This window comes from Quercus robur, chromosome 9, assembly GCF_932294415.1.
Source record: "Quercus robur chromosome 9, dhQueRobu3.1, whole genome shotgun sequence".
Lineage (NCBI taxonomy): Eukaryota > Viridiplantae > Streptophyta > Magnoliopsida > Fagales > Fagaceae > Quercus > Quercus robur.
Window position 1 is genome coordinate 2651591 of NC_065542.1, and position 20176 is coordinate 2671766.

Sequence of the window (20176 nt, forward strand, 5' to 3'; positions counted from 1 at the left end):
CATCTGAATAAAAAAAGAATTTTAAAACGTGTTTGATAGGCTCATAGCTGGTCAGCAGTCACCAAAACCACGAAATTACTGTCTTTTGGCGTGTTGTGCCATGTATTTGTAACCACTATTTACTATTAGCCGTGCCACAAGTATTGCTAACGTAATCCTTTTAACTAACGAATAAGATTATGACATATTTGCATAAATAGTAATAATTTTTTGTTTATTGGGAAAATTAAAAATGACCGCTACAACAATCCTTCAATTGATATAATAATTTCTTACTTAACAAGGTAGATTGTAAGCCGTGAATGGAAAAGAGAGTTAATGTAATAGTGACAGATAAAACAATCACCCGTAAGGTCTTGTTTGGTTAGAATAAAAACAGAGAATGAAAAAGAAGAGAAAAATATGGTAAAAAATGAAATTTTTCCTTGTTTGGTTCAGGAGAGAATACAAGAGGGAAAGAAAATGGTGTGGAAAATTTTCATTTCGAGCCCACAAAATTTTGTCCTCCTCATTTGGAAGGAAAACTAAGATGAAAAAATTATATGGGTAATAAATTATACAAATGCCCTCATCTTTACACACAGCATGTCTCCATGTTCTCCTCTTTCCTTCCCCCCCCCCCCCCCATTTTTTTTTTTTTTGGCCTTGTCCTCGTTATATTCCACCTTATCTATTGTTATTTGATTACTTATTTATTTATTTGATTCTCAAAAAAAAAAATACTTATTTATTTTTTTTCCCATATATTCCCAAAGTTCTTTATAGGGAACGATTTTCAGGTTCTTCATGGCTGTAAGTTTTTTTTTTAATATTTTCTTTTATTCATTTTACTTGGTTTTTGCTTGCTCTCATCTATGGTTTTTATTTATAATTTATACATATTTTTTCACACTTATTAAACCCTCTAGTATTTTGTTATAATAAGAACATTATAGTCAATTCATACAAACTACATTTTCCATCACCCACTTTTCTTTCTAATCAAATAAAAGAGTTTTCCATCCTTCCACTTTTTCACTCTTCAAACTAAATATACATAAAGAAAAACCAAAACATTTTTATCCCCTTAATTTTCCATAGTCTAACTTGACCCCCTCTCCGTCCAAACAAAGCCTAAAGTACGTGGGAAAGTACAAGCCTGAAGTACGTGGAAAAGTGCGTGTAAAAGGGAAAAATGTATTTTAAAGACGTGTTGACTTTACTCACCTAACATTACGTGAAATTGTGAAATAGACTTCGATTCACTCTTCGTCTCCCGTCTCTTTCAGTCTCTGTCTCTCCCTCTCTCTCATACACGGAGAAAGAACCTTATCCATTCATTTACTGAAAAAAAGCAATTACAATGCAATAGGAACTGAATTCCGGCGTTGTTTCAAGAGTATTTTCGCTCTGTAAGTTCTCATTTTTTACACTTTTATTTCTTTACTTTCACTTCATCCGTGAAATGAAGAAATCTACACATATCAAATCGTCTCCAGTTTGAACTTTGAATTGGATTTGAATATACTTTGTTACTTTTGTTATCTATGTATTATAGTTCAAGATTTATGAAGTATATTTTCCACGGATTCCATGTGCACTCAAGGAGCATCAACGTCATCACCGTCTTCTTCTTCAACACGTCGGTGGAAATACGATGTTTTTCTCAACTTTAGAGGCGTGGACACCCGTAATAGTTTTACAGATCATCTATATGCTGCTTTGAAACAGAAGGGCATTTTGACATTTAAGTATGATAAGAAAATTGAGAGAGGAAAAGCTATTGCACGAGAGATCCTAGAAGCAATAGAAGGATCGAGGTTTGCCATTGTCGTTCTCTCAAAACACTATGCAGCTTCAACATGGTGCTTGGACGAGCTTGTTAAAATCATTGGATACAGTAAAGAGATGGGAACAACAGTTCTGCCGGTTTTCTATGATGTGGATCCATCCGATGTACGGAGACAAAGAGGAACTTTCGCAGTGGCTTTTGCTGAGCACGAAGTACGATTTATGGAGAACATGGAGAAAATTGACATTTGGAGAGCTGCTTTGACAGAAGCGGCGAATCTGTCTGGTTGGCTTGTTCAAGATGGGTAATTTCCTAAGAAATTTATTTTATGTTGATATTTAAACACAATTTTCTTTCATATATCATGAAGCATATAAATTGCTATTGACTGATATTTAAACGACAATTTTATTCAAGTTTCTATTGGCTGAAATGTTGCTTTCGGTTAGATAAAATCCTTAAAAGTGTATTTTGACAATTTTATTCACAAACCAATTGTTTACAGAATGAAAATGTTAACATAATTTTTGGAAGTAGAGATTCAAGGAGTTTATAATTGATATTTGTCTGCAGAAATAGAAATTCAAAGAGATCTTCTCTTAAAAGGGGGAGAAAAACATATGAAGCATTTTCCTTTTTCTCTTCAATGATGAAAATCAAATCTCTAATCTGTGCTTCAATTTCTGTTGGCACTAAGGCTTAAATTTTTAGTTCCTCTCCCCTCCTAAAGAAACCTTTACGGCTTTACCTTCTCTTCAATCATTTTACCTGGAATTATTATAAAGCATTTTCAACTTTTTGGTCATCTAAATTTGTGTAATCCATTGTTGATTTGTTATTAATATTTTGGAACTAAAATCGTCTATCCTAGTTTGAGTGTTCCACTATATATTCAATCAACTATAGTGTGCCATTTCTCTGATTTTCGTTTTCCTTTTAAATTTTGGTTACTTTAGAAGAGGGAGAAAAGATAAATGTGTGGTTGGTGAAGCATAAAGTGGAACCCTCAAAGTGGGAAACAACATTTTTTTTTAATTCTTTAGCACTCAAGCTACTTCAGAAGGTCATGAACTTTTATATTAGCCTGTTCAACTTAAAGATATCCCAATGAAGTTTCTCTTAGGAATCAAGGGTGAAATAAGACACCCATTCTTTGGTCAATCAATTGTGAATTAGATTTTGGATTTACTAGTTTAATATTATTTCTAACTTAAGCAATGATATTGGATGATGGCACTTGCTTTCCGCTCCTGATATCTGCTTGTATAATAGTGTCCCTGTTTCTCTCCCTCTTTATCTGCCTCTTCTTTGTGAAGGCCCACATGTTTTGGGCAAGAATGAAAATTTTCTGCCTATAAGTAAATAGCCAAATTTGATAGAGTTGTTTCAGTAAATATAATCATACAATTCTTATATGGGTAGTTGAGTAGTTCTATCCACGTTAGTTCATATTTGTTTGACCAAGGAGAGTATTATCACCCAATATTTTTCTTTATCCCCAATGTTTTATGATTGGTTTAGACTTTAGACCATCACTTAATTATTGTTCTATCATCTTCACAGGCATGTGTCAGAATTAATCCAAAGCATTGTGGAACACATATTACAAAATCTGAGTTCATGTTTCTCAAGCATTACCGATGACTTGGTAGGAATAGATTCTTCAGTGGAAGAACTGATCAATTCGTATTTAGATCTTGGGAACAATGTTTGCATTATAGGGATCTGTGGTATGGGGGGATCTGGAAAGACAACTCTTGCTAGAGTTGTCTATGAAAAGTTTTGTAATTATTTTGAAGGTTCTTCCTTTATTGCTAATGTTAGGGAATATCCAGAAAAACTTGATTTGCTTCATTTGCAACAGCAGCTTCTAGCAGATATCTTGGAGGAAAGAAATATAGATATAAGGAATGTTTATTATGGAATTGACATAATCAAGAGAAGGTTATGTCATAAAAAAGTTCTAATTGTTCTAGATGATGTTAATAAATTGGACCAACTAGAAAATTTGGCTGGAGAGCATGGCTGGTTTGGATTGGGGAGTTTGATCATCATAACAACTAGAGATGAACATTTGTTGGTCCATCATGGAGTACATAAAATATGTAAGCCTAATGCATTAAATAGTGATGATGCTTTAAAACTTTTTTGTTTGAAAGCCTTCAAAAATGAGCAACCTAGAAAAGGTTATATGCAACTCTCCCAGGATGTTGTATCCTATGCTAATGGCCATCCATTAACTCTTGTAAGTTTAGGTTCCTTTTTGTTTGGAAGAACAATGGATGTCTGGCAAAGTGCATTGGACAGATTTAAAAAAATTCCAAAAAGAGAAATATTTGACATACTCAAAGTGAGTTTTGATGGGCTAGAGGAAATGTGGAAGGATATATTTCTAGATGTTGCATGTTTCTTTAAAGGGAAGATGAAAGATCAAGTAATAGAGGTATTAGAGACCTGTGGTTTTGATGCAAGAATTGGAATACAAGTTCTCATGGATAAATCTCTCCTAACTATAGAAAACGACACATTGCAAATGCATGATCTATTACAAGAAATGGGTATGGAAATTGTGCGTCGAGAATCACGAGAAGAGCCTGGGAAGCGCAGTAGGTTGTGGCTTCGTAAGGATTTGTTTCATGTATTTATGAACAATACGGTAAGAACATTGGACAAATAACATTTTTTTTTTCAAGGGAAATATTGAATAGATACACAACACAATTTTGTTCAGGAAATTAAGTTCTTAGAGAAAAAAAATAAAATCCAATGTATAAATAGCTACCCAAATACTTAATTCATAAAATCTATAATACAAAAGTCCATTTAATTTCATGTTAATATGCTGACTGTTACTTGTATTTTGAAAATATAATGTGATTGTCACTTATAAAATTTTAAAAAATAAATAAATTTTGAATTCATCTATCATAATATCTTACATTTTGAAAACATAATGTGATTGTGACATTGTTTATATTTTTGAATTGTAGAATAGCATCCTTACTCGTTGCAATGTATGATTCTCAAATGAAAATAACACTTTTACCATATGAATAAAATTTAAATAAAAAATTAAATTGTTTCTAAGGCCTCAATTTGTCAATTTCTCATTCTTCACTTTCTTGGATTTACCAATGGTCAAGAGGAGGTTATATATGTGGAAAACTCAGTATATATATTAGTTGCCTCCTCAAACACTATAAAACTGAAATTTTCTAGTATTCTTAACTTTTATTTTGTGATTCACTGATCCTTTGCTTTTGATTCTTAGGCAACAAAAGCAATTCAAGCAATTGTCCTAGACTTATTTGGAGGGGATGAGGAATATCGGCCCATTGAATCTTATTCTGAAGTTTTTTCTAAGATGTGTAATCTTAGATTGCTTATAATTGATAACGTGCACATCCCAAACGGCCTCAATCATCTTTCTTACAAATTAAGACTTCTTGAATGGCGTGGCTATTCTTCAAAATGTTTGCCATCCAAATTCCAATCAAAAGAGCTTGTTGAACTCAAACTGCGGTTTAGCAAAATTGAATATCTTTGGAGAGGTGTAAAGGTGATTATGTTCTTCAAACTGTCTTTTTATTACTTATCAGCATTTATCTTTTCTTCAGAAGTCTCATCAAATACACTCCCTTTGTATTTGAGCTTCATCCTTTCATTAATAAAAAATTGTTCTAATATATATATATATATAACTAAAAAAATTCATTGTTTAATGCAAGCTAATTATCCTTCTTCTTTTTTTACAGTATTTAGACAAGTTAAAACTCATCGATCTTGAACATTCCATAAGCCTTATTAGGACACCTGATTTCACAGGGGTTCCGAGACTTGAAAAACTATGTCTTAGAGGTTGCATAAATTTGGTTGAGATCCACCCATCTATTGGACAACTCAGTAAGCTTACTGTTTTAAATTTAAAATTTTGTCAATCTCTTATCAATCTTCCAAACAGCATGGATAGTTTAAGGTCTCTTGAAATACTCATTCTTTTGGGATGCTCAAAACTTGCCAACCTGCCAGAGAACTTGGGAAAAATTGAACGTTTGAAGGAACTTGATTTGACTGGAGCTGCTATTCGAGAAGTTCCTCCTTCCATTAGTTTCTTGATATGTCGTGGATGTGAAAAGCAATTTTTTAAGTCAAGGCTTGACAGTGTGTTCTGCGTTCACTCGTTAAAATATTTAGCACTATCTACAAACAATCTTATCTTTGCCTTACCTGCAAGCATCAGTCAACTTCCGAAATTGGAAGCTCTTGATTTGGGCAACTGCATTCAGCTTCACTCGTTGCCAGATCTTCCATCAAATGTAAGATATATAAATGCCAAAGGTTGTTCTTCCCTAGAACCATCACCAGCATTGCTCAGTATGAGCAATTTGTTGCAACCATCAATTTCATTTTTTAATTGCTGCAAGTTGGTTGAGTATAATGAGGGCAGTGATGATCTGGCATTTGCAATGTTAAAACGTTATCTACAGGTAATCTACCTTCTCTCTCTCTCTCTCTCTCTCTCTCTCTCTCTCTCTCTCATTGTTAAATAATATGGTTTTTCTGGTATAGGGACTCATTTATCCAAAAACTGGATTATATGAAACTTCTACCAGAAGGAAAGATAGATCTAGAGCTGCGTTCCAGATAATTATTCCCGGATTGGATGTTCCACAATGGTTAACTCATCAAAGGATTGGGTATTCAATAAGCATAGAACTGCCTCCAAATTGGTGTAATAGTAGGTGGATGGGATTTTCTTTGTGTGCTCTCTTTAGAATTAATTGTTACGGGTATTCAAGTGAAAGATATAGTCTTAAAGGTCATGTGAAAGCCCTTGGCGATATGCCTCACCATACTTTTAAAGTTATTGGAGAGACATCCTTTGAGGTTGTCATTGGGGAGACATCCTTTGATTATAGTGTGTGTCACCTTTGGCTATTGTATTGGTCTCGTGATGACTTGCTAGGTACACATTGGTATGATCTTGAATGCAGTCGGATTAATGTTGTATTTGACAGCAACAGCCCAAGTGTGGAGGTGATCAAATGTGCTGTCCGTTTGATATATGAGCAAGACGTGAAAGAGTTCAACCAAACAATTGCACAAGGCAGCAGTTGTGTCATTACTTCTGAGGATTCAGATTTTGTCCATGAATTTGAAAATTCAGCAGTAGTAAAAGCTACCAAAATTGTGAGAACCTATGATGACAATAACGAAGCAGAACGTAGTGCAAGTTGGGGCTTTCCTGGGGAAACTGAAAGAGGTAACAACCATCTCACTCATCCTTCCTGTTACAAGTATTGTCTTATTTTACAACATTTTCTTTGTAGCTGTAATATCCCAGATTGCTTGTCTATATTTTTGCCTAGATTGGATTGTTTAGGTGTTGCATAGGCATTTACTGGGTAGATTTTGTCTTTACAAACAAATATGAGAAATCTCAATTGTGGCTAGTTATAATAGGGTATTGCATAATTGTGGCTAACACTTTCTTCAAGTTGTGACAAATTATTTCATAGCTAACCTGGTAACATTGTGTACTTCAAGCAGTCCAAATCACCCTAAACTTCTGTATTCTTGAAAATTAACCTTAGATTCTGTCACTTGAGTTCAATGCCAGCTGTCTAAAGAACTTAATTTTTCAGCCTCCACATTATCATTAGTTACATGAAGCCTACTAACTAGTAAAAGCTTACGTAAATAACCCTTGTGGATAATGCAATTCTTGAAAAGGATGTTAGAGATTTAAGTGAGTAAATGGCGTGGCTTTGTGCGTTCCTTTGGTTTTGTCTTCAGCAAGCAATTTTAATACTTTCTTTTTCTTTTTTTGCCTGACCACAAGCGAACTCATAGACCAAAACAAATCACTGGTAATTAAGATGAAAAAGAATCAATAATAGTTCAGTGTCTTTCAAAATCCTTCCCAAGATATGCAACTCTAACAACAAATGTGGGTTTGGCACACCTTGCACCCACAAGTTCCAAGAGTCCAACCTCAAACAGAAACAAGTATCGTGACATATGACTCTACAAAATATATAAGTTAAACCCTCAAATACAAATCATTCTAATTCGAGTCCACCAACTCAAACATTACATTTGCATTTACCTATAATAAGAGAAGTTCTTTGCGTATTGACCACAAATCTGGAAATCACACATAATTAACAATGAAGAGCCAAAGCTCAATAAGTAGCAAAAATAATGGAGGTAAGGAAATGCAAGTTTTATTCTTATTAACATTTTGCAAAACATGCCATATAACTTGGAGAACTGCCAAGTCAAGTTCTATACTTATATTATAATCCTTTCATTGCGATGATATAAAAGAATGGTGGAAACGGAAACGGTGCAGTATAAGCCTTTTCAAAATAAGGCTTCATGAAGCATAATACTCACTTTGAACCATAAAAAATGTCTAACATTGATATTAAACACAAAAACCCATGGCCACATGACAAAGTACCACACACGTGGAGCCTGTCTAAGGTTATGCTCTGCATATTTCCCCTTTTATTTTTCACATTGTATATATGTATATATCATTGATGAATAGAATATATATAAGTTATAAAACAAAAAACAAAACAAAAATCTTGTATTAAGATCATGTCCAAGTGATAGATGGAAGTCATGTTTTTGCATCTGTATCAATAGAAATCTAATGGAAGTTTCTCTAGTTTAAAAAGGAGGGGGGGGGGGGGGGGGTGTGGCGGGGATTAAATTTATTATAATAATCAATATTATTTACTTAAGTTCAAAGAATTCAAAATTATAACAAATAATTAGTCATTACTAATAATATTTTTCTATTTTCTGTAAATTTGTAAGTAAATATTATATATTTTGGTGACTTTGGTTTTACAAATGGAAAAGGAATTCTCTTCCCTTATTGTGATTTTCAATACTGATTGAAAGAATGTAGTCATGATCCTCTCGAATATAGAAAAAGAAAATTCATTCTTTTTGTTGTAAAATAGCAAAAGCTCAAATTACTAAGATTGATTGTGAAAATATTTTAGGGTTGTGAAAGATCTTCTAACTAATAATAGGAACGAAAAAAATTAATCCAAAAGAAAATAGACACAAAACACCAAGATTTACGTGGTTCAGCAATAGCCTACATCCACGGGCGACGACAAACAAATTTCACTATAACAAATTTGGGATAATAAAAATTTGTGTAGAGACACTCTCACAAATCAAAATCTCAAATACACCCAAATAGCTCTCTCTCACAAATACAAAACCAAAGAACCAAACATAAACCAAAGAAAAAAAACGTTCACAAACACCAAATACCAAATACCAATTGCGCACAAACTAAAGAGAGGGCCACAAAGCAAATCCAAAAGTTGCAACTCACCAAGAGAGAGCAAATCATCAAACCGCAGAACCAAAACCAAGCGGTAACAAACCTCTCTCACTATTCCAAATTGCAACCTACAAATATCAAATAAACAAACAAAGAGAGAGCCTTTTTCTCACACACTCTCATCTCTTTCTCTCTAATTTTCTGTAGTAGCACTATGCATATATAGGAGACTTGAGTTGGCTAGTAAATTTTAAACCAAGAAGGACTAGACTTCTTTTCCACACACAAAAGGAGAATCACTCCTATTCCAAATAGAACTCAAAATCAAGTGTTAGACAAGACTTCTAATAGAACTTGATAACTTCAAACAACAGTAACTCAAAATGAATAAAAATCCTTTATTATCCAAATCCAACAAGGAGTCGAACTCCTAATTCAAGCCATATTCTACAAATCTCCACCTTGGCTTGAATTCCATCAAGCCTTACAAACGAAATCTAGTAGACCACCAAATGCAAATCCTTAACAAGTCTCCACCTTGACAAGACATCTCCTAAATCACAACTGCAAAACACTCAATCAAATTAGAGCCTAACCAAAAAAAAGTGCAAATTATCCAAATCCACTTCCAAAGGCGCCAATGGATGCCAAATGCACCCAAAGATGGTGTCAAATCCAAATAAGAGTCCAAAACAAAGTGCATATCACAACAAACGAAACTTCTCCGTTGCTACCACCAAAGCCCCTACGGGTTAATTCAAATTGCAAATACCCTACAAGTCCAAGCAACGCTTGAAATTGTGCAAAGGTTTAATCACCATGTCACCACCAAAATTAACATTCTTGGCCAAACACAAACGAATAGCGCCACAAGCTTGTCTATTAATCTTTTCCAAATCCTTGTCTGACATCCCTTCATGTTTGTCTTCCAAAGTAATATCCAACTCTTTTTGGACCAAGACATCCATAACTTCGCATTGCCACATGCCAAAGTTTTTCGTTCCATCAAATTTCTCTACTTCAAATTTGGCATTAAAAACCATCGTCCTAACTGCCAAAGGTTTTGCAGAAGACTTTGACAAAGCTTTTTCAGAAGAATACGCCGAAGATTTTGTAAAATAGCGGAAGCTCAAAAAATTAAGATTGATTGTGAAAATATTTTAGACTTAAGAAAGATCTCCAAACAAACAATAGAAACAAAGAAAATTAATCCAAAAGAAAATTAATCCAAAAGAAAATAAACACAAAACACCAAGATTTACGTGGTTCCGCAATAGCCTACATCCACAGATGACGAGAACAAATTTCATTATAACAAATTTGGAATAATAAAAATTTGTGTATAGACACTCTCACAAATCAAAATCTCAAATACACCCAAATAGCTCTCTCTCACAAATACAAAACCAAAGAACTAAATACAAACCAAAGAACCAAACGTTCACAAATACCAAATACGAATACCAAATACCAATTGCGCACAAACCAAAGAAAGAGCCACCAAAAAGCAAGTCCAAATGTTGCAACACACCAAGAGAGAGCAAATCATCAAACCGCAAAACCAAAACCAAGTGGTAACAAACCTATCTCACTATTCCAAATTGCAACCCACAAATATCAAATAAACAAACAAAGAGAGAGCCTTTTTCTCACACACTCTCATCTCTTTCTCTCTAATTTTCTGTAGTAGCACTATGCATATATAGGAGACTTAAGTTGGCTAGTATATCCAAAACCAAGAAGAACTAGACTTCTTTTCCACACACAAAAGGAAAATCACTCCTATTCCAAATAGAACTCAAAATCAAGTGTTAGACAAGACTTCTAATAGAATTTGATAACTTCAAACAACAGTAACCCAAAAGGAATAAAATTCCTTTATTATCCAAATCCAACAAGGAGTTGAACTCCAAATTCAAGCCATATTCTACACTTTTTCCCCTTTCCTTGCTACCAACTACTGAGGGAGGTTTTTATGTATTGAATAAACATTTTTCTGTATTGGATGCATATCCATATTGGTCATTGCAAACACGGTTGGATGTACTCTTAGGTACTCTTAGCATGTTATGTAATTCGCAATCGCATAATGAGGGTTGACCCCAAACTCAATTGTGGAAGATGTAGATCTAGATATACAATTTGAATTTCAGAATTATAAGGTCCAACAAAAACAAAGAGAAGTTTAGGAAGAAAATAGAGAATGGTTAGTGAAAGAGATGAAATATGCCATGCCATGCCGTGTGGGAAAATTATAATGTTATGTAGAATGAATAAATTTTCTTTGTATAGGTGGCTATGTAATGTGACTTTCTAGAACTTTCTTCATTAAAGTCTATTATGCGTTTACATTTCATGATTGATGATAAAATTTTCGAGTGGACATGAAACAGAGTTTTCACGTTATTTTTTGTGTTGGCCTGCTGAATTTTGATTTCACTTCTTGTTCTTGTAAGTGTAGCAATGGACAAAACAAAGGATGAGGAGAAGGAAAGTAAAAGCGAACAATTTAGGTGGTCAAAACCAATGCAATATTTGTTAATTGAGATACTTGCTAATGACGCTACTAAAGGAAATAAGCCATCCAATACATTTATGCCTGGCTCATTAGCTCTAGCAGCCCAAACAATTAGCGAGAAATTTGGGGTTGAATGCCGACCTAATCATGTGGAGAATTGTCTTCTAACCATTGAAAGCATTTGGAGTACAATTACACAACTTCGTAATAGAAAAAATACTTTTGGATGGAATGATAATCTGAAAATGATTACTTGTGAAAAGAAGGTGTATGATGAGGAAGTAATGGTATGAAGCATATATTCATCATTATGTAGGTCTTATATTAGTGATTGATCTCTTCCTAACTATTTGTTTTTTCCCCTTTTTCTTTTTCTTTTAAAAAAAAAAAAAAACAGGCACATCCAGATCATGAGCAATATTTGAACAAGAAAATTGAGATGTTTGATAAGATGGCTCTGATTTTTTGTAAAGACATGGCAACATGGAGTTCTGCAAAGTCTTTTTGTGATATTGATTCAAAAAAAATGATTGTTGACTTGGAGTTAAATGATATAGACATTGATTTTAAGAAGGCATCAAAAGGGAAGCAAGTTTGTTCTTCAAATGCAGATTTTTCTGGAGTAAGCTCTCATAGAAAAAGGAGTTGTTTGTACCAAGATTCTTATTGTGATAAGTTTTCCAAACAACTCCAAAAGGTTGAGCTAGCAATAAAAAAACTCAAAAAAGATCAACTTGATGTGAATGAGCTTTATGAAGAAGTTATGAAGATAGAAGGGTTTGATGAAGTTATGCTTGCATCTGCTTTTGACCATTTGGTGGATAATGAAAACGCAGCAAAGGCATTCATGGTCAAGAATGCTAGACTCCGAACATTGTGGTTACAGTGTTTCTTTAACAAAAATGGTAATTGTGGGAATTAGATAGTAAATGTTTTATTCTCTAAAAAGATAGTAATAGTTTAAATTTGTACAAGATTTTGAACAAATAAATGATATAATAAGAGTACTAAGCATCAATCAATGTATAATAGTTTAAGGGGTAAATTTTGCATATTCAACACCAAAAATCACCCACATCAGCTCACGTAAAATTATGCAAATTTACATTCTAGCTATAGTAATTATGTAAATATAAACCGCTAATATTTCATGTGCATATCAATATTTTATTTATTTCTCTTCTTTTTTTTCTTTTTTCTTTTCCTCTCTCCCCTCTATTAAAATGGAAAAATAAATAAATAAAGAATGAATATTATATTGAAATAGAATGTAGAATAAATAATTTGATATGGCAATAAACTAATTTTTTAGTTTGGCCATTTGTTATGTCAACAATTTTCACCCAAGAGATAACAGCACAGACTAAATTGACATGACACTGAAAAATTAGAAATGAAATTGATCATGGTTAGGGGCCAAATTGAGATTTGATGTAAATGATAGAAATATTATATTGAAATAAAATGTAGAATAGATAATTTGATGTGGCAAAAGACTAATTTTTTATTTTGGTAATGGTACAGACTAAATTGACATGACACTGAAAGATTAGAGGTCAAATTGACACAATTGAATGGTTAGAGACCAAATTGAGATATAGTGCAAAGGATAGGGACCAAATACGTAATTTATCCTAATTTGATTTTAGTGTTTTTGAAAAGTGATTGTATATAGAAAAAATAAGTTTTTATACTAAAATAGATAGGAATTGTAATGCACAAGACCATCAAAATGACACAATGAAGCCGACTTAGCAAGAGCATAGGCAGCACCATCAGCTGCACTTCTCACCCAAGCAAAGCTAGCTTAAGGGGTGGAACCAGAAAAATTGAGAATATCCTGCCATACTCCTCTGCAGAACTGTTAGAGTGGCTTGCATTGTTGGTGGCTTGACATTACAAGCCAACATTGGATTTCTCTTTGTAGCCGAAATAATGGAAGACTCCATTGGCAATAAATGCTTTCCATTATCTTTGACCAAGCAAGTTTCATGTGCTGAAACTATTTCTATTAGAAATATGTGATTAAAGGTTTGTTTGGGATCCATTTATTTTGTTGAAATTGAAAACTTTTTGTTGAAAGTATTGTTGATAAAGGTAAAATTTAGCTAAAATAGTACAATGAGACCTGTGAATAGTATCAAAATATGCAGTGAGGCCCATAAATAGTAGCAAAAATAAGCTGAATAGTAAAATAAGCTGGCTTTTTAAGCTCGAGCCAAACGCACACTAAATGATTAAATTTACCATATCCCAATAGCTTAAATTTTTGGAACAATCAGTAATTTAACATGGTATTAAAGCAGGAAGTCCTAAGCTCGATCTCTATCTCCTCCAAGATAGTTTTGGCCCACACGTGAGGGGGAGTGTTAGAAGTATGTGATTAAATGATTAAATTTACCATATCTCAATAGTTTAAACTTTTAGGATAATCAGTAATAACAATTTCCAATTCGATTGAACCTCTGGTTATAAATAGAGGTGGAGAAGAGTGGTATTGGCTATGTGTGTGCACCAGAAAAAGGAATTTAAAGTGTTCTGCAACTATTGTCTAAATACAATAGGGTGTTCCAAAGGTGTATTTAAGGGTTGGGCTTGTGAGATGGCCTTCAAGCAATTGTTATAATCTCCAAATTATAGTGAAATTTTATTTCCGCTGCCTTCCGTGAACGTAGGCATATTACCTAAACACGTAGAATATCATGTGTCATATTTCCTCCTCTACTCTTTCTTGCATAAACAGATTATTTATTTTCACAATACTTACACATCAAAACTGTTAGTTTTTAAACCTTTGAAAACACAGTTTGTTTAACCTAATTTAATAGCCAAGTTGTTACTTAGGTCAATAATGTAGATTTAAGTTAAACAATCATCAAACATATCATGTAGCCGAATATGTAAATAACAGAAGATATGATAATCCAGGAAAACTAATGAAACAATCTAGTTTCAAGGTAAAAAAACCTAAGGGGAACGATCCCAAAAGAGAAATCCACTATATCAAATAAAAGTTTACAGTCAAGAATGTACCATTCGTAGTAAACTTAACTAAGATTATCCAATCTAGCTCTGAACCCCTCAGACTTCTTTGATGTGGATCTTCTCCAACATGATTCTCTAGTTCACGTCTTTAATCTTTAGTTTGCTTGATAGCTAAAACTTAGGTTGCAACTTTCTTCCACCGATACTAGTAATATGCGTGTGATCTCTAGTAGATGCTTGAAAGAGTAAAAGGTACAAGAACCTCTCAGATATCAAAAGAGTAGCTCTCCAAGACTTGAAAAACGTGCTTTAGGATTTTTCCTTATATACCAAATAAGTTTGGATTGAAACCCTAACATTTAATGGACTGTTGGGCTGAATTAAAATTCGACAGATCTGTATCTGAATCGATCAAAACTTCCTCTCAATCGATCGAGCAAGTCAACTTTTCAACTCTTCTTTGTACAGCTTGTATGTTCTTGAATTTTGACATATATCACTTTGAGCAATGTCTAAATCATTTCATAGATATTAAGATCTATTCCTAGACAAGTTTATGTACTCAGTTTGCCAACATATAAAGCATTTAGAACTTAAACATTTATTTCTAAATATTTAGAACCTAAATATTTATTTCTAATTATTTAGAACCTAACAAGAACAATAGTAAGGTCACGGTGCCATCAAAACATTCTCTTACTTTGTGGCCTAACTTCCCACAACTGTCAAAAATCCGCTAACTTTAAATATTTGAAATACACCCATAGGTTAGGAAGGTTTTCCCTTGGTAAAAAGAAACCTAGCAAGTACAAAGAGCAAGCTACATCGAGTTCAAAGTTTTTCCATTCCATATTTCATGTAATCTACATCTATATATTATTAAAAGCTGAAGCGTGACATTTATTGCTGCTGAGTTCCTGTTGCGCTACCCCATCACCACGTCATTCGCCATATAATTATTATTTACTATTTATTCCTTCTTTTTTTACAAATATATATATATATATATATATATATATATATATATATATAAATAGATTATTGACTTTACATATTCATCATTATTGGTTTTAACATCTATATATATATATATATATATATATATATTTCTTTTTTATTTCCAATTTTCCTATAATTTTTTTTTTTTTTTTACATTCACTTATTTTTTAAATACTTACACTTTCTTCAACCTTTCTTCTTCCACTTACCTTTTCATCTCCCACTATCCTCTACTTTAACATTACTATTCATCTTTACCTTCATCTTCCTTAATTTGTTTCTTCTTATCCCTTCCCTCTTACTATAAGTTTGTCACTTTTTTCCATTATTTGCATAGTTTTATCTCACAAAAAGGTTTTTTTTTTTTTTTTTTTTCTCTCTCTCTCTCTCAATGTTTTGGTGGATTTTTATTTTTTATTGCATCTTCGCTTTAGGTTGATAAGTCTTTGTGTTTTTAAGAACTCTAATGTAGGTTGATACGATTTAGTTTTGTGTTTTAAGTTATTATTATTATTATTTTGCTTTTTGATTGTTAAATTTTATCCGATTATATTATAAAAAATTAAAGATAGTAGATAAATATAAAATAGTATTCCATTACATAGAATAATTTGGATAATTTAGTGTTTATTGTTCTATCTTTTAATTTTTCTTATTTTTTTTCTTCTCTTCTATTTTACTCAATATTAAAATAGTATTTTCTCTCTCTTTTTGTTTTAAAAAATAAAAAATGTAATATTTTACTTAAATCCAAATAAAAGAAAATTCTGCTCTTCAGATTCTACTCTTTTTTTTTATTTACATTTACACTTTCTCCAATCTTTCTCCTTCTCTTTACCTTTTCATCTCCCAAAACATTCTACCTTGATATCACTCTTCCTCTTTCCTTTTATTTTCCTTTATTTTTTTTTTATTATTATCATCCTCTTAGTATAAATTTGTCATTTACTCTTCCATTCTTTACATAATTTTCTCTCACAAAAAAGTGATTATTTCCCACTCTTTCTCCCTCAATTTTTTGGTGGATTTTTATTTTTATTTTTCTTGCATATCTATTTTAGCTTGATAAAGTTTTGTATTCTTTAGAACTCTATTTTGATTGATGGGATTTAGTTTTGTGTTTTAAGTTTTATTTTATTTTATTTTATATGAATTTGATTGTTAAATATTATCATATTGCATTATAAATATTTAAAAATAGTATATAAGAATGTACTATTATTATATTACATAGAATTATTTGGATAAGTTAGTGTTTATTGTTATGTATTTTTTTTTCTCATATCATTTTATTTAACATTTAAATTCAGCCACATCCCCCATATATATCATTAAATTATTTATATTTCCACTCCTTTTTTATTTTAAAAAATTTAAAATATAATACTTTGCTTAAATTAAATAAATAAAATTGTCCACATTAAGTGGAGTAATGCTAGGGAAACACTCATTCTCACACCAAATGCATCAAAGGAAGAATGAAATACCAAACAAATCAAGTTAGAAACACTAAATTTAAAATTAAAAAAAAAATAATAATGCATATTTAATGTCATAGAATCATTATCAAATTTTGGAAAACGATAGGTTGCCAATGGAGAGAGAGAGAGAGAGAGAGAGAGAGAGAGAGAACCAATACAAAGGAATAAAGAATAGATACAGAAAAAAAAAAAAAAAAAAAAAAAAAAAAAAAAAAAAAACAAAACCCCAAACATCAATTAGTAATCGTTGATTGGAAAACAAAGAGGTTGTAAGGAGAAGTAAAAAATAAAATAAAGATTACCGTGTGGAGAACATTAAAAACTTTACAGTGTAGTAACATAAACTGCTAAATTCACTTAAAATTTAAATCAACAATCAACAATTAAATAAAATCATAGTACTAAATTTAAATTTAAAACTAATCAAACTCTAACTATGGAAACCATATTAATCATAACTAAAAAAGAGATGTTCTCTCATAGTAGTAGAAATTACATAAGAAAGAAGTTAGAAAATTTCAAAATCCATTTTTTGACATTTCATTTAACCTTATTTATAATATATATATATATATATATATATATATATATATATTTATATATAATTTTCATACACCATTACTTTTGAAAATCTAATGAACAATTCTACCTCTCATTTATTGTCTTTGTTATGCAAATTATCAGTTAGTAAATATATGATAATGATAAGAAGCGTTATAAACGAGATCACTAAAAAAATTAATTAACCACTATCATTATGGAGTAGTAGTTTATAACTTTACGCATCCAAAAAAGTAGAATATATAGAGTTTTCTTAAAACTATGGGTAAAGATTCACTATATATATGTATGTGTGTGTGTGTGTGTGTGTGTGTGTATAAAGGTAAGAAAATGTGTATTTAAGGTTTTTATTAACTTAAAAACTAGTGAAAAACTAATAGTTAATAACTAAAATTATAGTATTAATAAAATATTTAATGAGACCATCTTAAAAAAATTATCACGCACAACGCGTGGGTATGCGACTAGTATATCTAAAAGTTGAAGCGTAATGTTTATTATTGTTATGCTCTTGTTGAGTTACATCATCCACCTATTTTCAACATTCTCTCTCTTATTTTTAGTTCTTCTTTTTTTCTTATTAATTTTCCAACTTCCGTTATACTTTTTCTAACTTTTTTCTTTCCTTTTACATTTTCATCTCCTCATTACTATCTACCTTTTCACCTTCGTCTATCCCTTTATATTCCTTTATTTTTTGATTTTCTTATTCCTCTCCACTAACTATAAATTTACAATTCTCTTTCCCATTTTATTCATAGTTTTTTCACACACAAAATGTTAGGCTATGTTTGATAACTATTTTTTCCTTTTATTTTCTGTTTTTAAAAACAATTTTCAATTTTTGAGACTAAAAAACTTATTTCGCAATTCAAAATGGACAGAAAACAAAAACTGTTCTCAAAACTCAATTTATAAAGAAAACTGAAAACATGCGAAAGACTGTTTTCAGTTTTTAATTTTTAAAAGTCAATGAAAAAATGTATTTAATTTAATGAATCTGTCTCATTTAATGAGTTAGCATTAAAGTTCAAATCCTAGTAACAACACATTTTAGTATTTTCTATTTTTTTCTTCAAAAAACTATCTTTTTAATTTCAACTATCCAAACATGTTTTTTATTTAAAAAATACAAGAAAATTGTTTTTTCTTTATATTCTCAAAAACAAGTTTTTGAAAATAGAAAACAAAAATTGTTACCAAACATAATCTTATTCTCTATCTCATTTTCCACACAAAAAAAGGTTATCTCTCTCTCTCTCTCTCTCTCTGATTTTTTTTTTTTCATTTTTAGTGGACTTTTTTTAGTTTTTTTCTTGCATCTTTACTTTAGATTGATGAATTTTTATATTATTTAGAACTCTACTTTGGGTTGATGTGCTTAAGTTTCGTATTTTTAAGTTGTTATCTTTTTTATTCTCTTTGATTTTATAGATGTTATCATATTGCATTATAAGAGCATTCTCATTAAGAATTGTAAATGCTATAAATGCTAAATTTTAACATCAAGTTTGTAAAAAGCACTCCATCAAGAATTGTAAATCTTATTAATTTTGCAATCTAACTACTGTAGGCTGCCATCTCTAGCAGCCCATTGTAGCAAGATTGTTAAAAAAAAAAAAAAAAAAAAAAAAAAAAGATTTGTTTAATGGTAGTTGCTAGGTATAGAAAACATGGTATGAATGATAGTTAGTTGAAAATATAAAGAAAACATAAAGAAAGAATAAAAAAAAGAATATTTAAATGAAGTGGTAAAATAATAGAATCTTTGATGTTAGGTGTATTATAAAGTAAGATGTAAAATAAAATAAAAAATTAACTTTTTGAGATGCTAAATGTTAAATTTTTTACAATTCTTAATAAGAATGCTCTAAAGATAGTATATAAAAATATAATGTTATTTTATTACATAACATAACTGGGATAATTTGGTATTTATTGTTATATTTTTTATTTTTACTTTTTTTCATATTATTTCTATAAATTTCTTATTTTTCTCTCTCACATTCTCTCTTGAAAAAGTGGTTATTCTCTCTCTTAATTTTTTATTATTTCTTGCAACTTTATTTTATATTGATGAATCATTGTGATTTTTAAAACTCTATTTTGAGTTCACACATTTTAGTGTTGTATTTTTTAGTTCCCTATCACAAATAGTCTCTCTATCTCTCTACAATAAATTTATAGAATAAACTATACATATTCAATATATGTTTTCAGAGAATAAATAATTTGAATAATTTATTAAAATAAAAATGATACATACATATTTATATATGTATATATTTATTTATTTAACTTAAATGTATAATCAACCTCATGTAATTCATTTAAAAGTAACAACGTTAAAATAAATGAATAATTGCCCTAAAGATTACATCTATATAATCATAGCATTTATGTTTAGAAAGACTTTCACTTAAATTTAGTCATTTCAAAGTAGACTAAAACGTTACATTAATATGGCTCAACAAAAGTGTAGAATCAATAATTGCTATACTTAAAATTTAAAATATTACGGGTTTGATATATAGAATTTAGATTAT

At 30.9% G+C, this 20176-nt stretch overlaps 1 protein-coding gene across 3 annotated transcripts; it reads left to right on the forward strand.

Annotated features, from left to right (window-relative positions):
* The first annotated feature begins 1313 nt into the window (after positions 1-1313).
* On the forward strand, positions 1314-12622 carry LOC126698136 (disease resistance protein RPV1-like). 3 transcript variants are annotated; one of them, XM_050395151.1, is made up of 7 exons: positions 1316-2075; positions 3335-4427; positions 5043-5330; positions 5527-6258; positions 6341-7034; positions 11548-11891; positions 12002-12622. In XM_050395151.1, exons 1-7 carry the CDS (start codon positions 1573-1575, stop codon positions 12524-12526), a joined length of 4179 nt encoding a protein of 1392 aa, XP_050251108.1. In that variant the 5' UTR covers positions 1316-1572; the 3' UTR covers positions 12527-12622. The 3 variants fall into 3 exon arrangements, with proteins under 3 accessions (XP_050251110.1, XP_050251109.1, XP_050251108.1); XM_050395153.1 differs by lacking the exon at positions 12002-12622 and having other exon boundaries at positions 1314-2075; positions 11543-11659; XM_050395152.1 differs by lacking the exon at positions 11548-11891 and having other exon boundaries at positions 1315-2075; positions 12002-12162.
* Positions 12623-20176: the final 7554 nt, after the last annotated feature.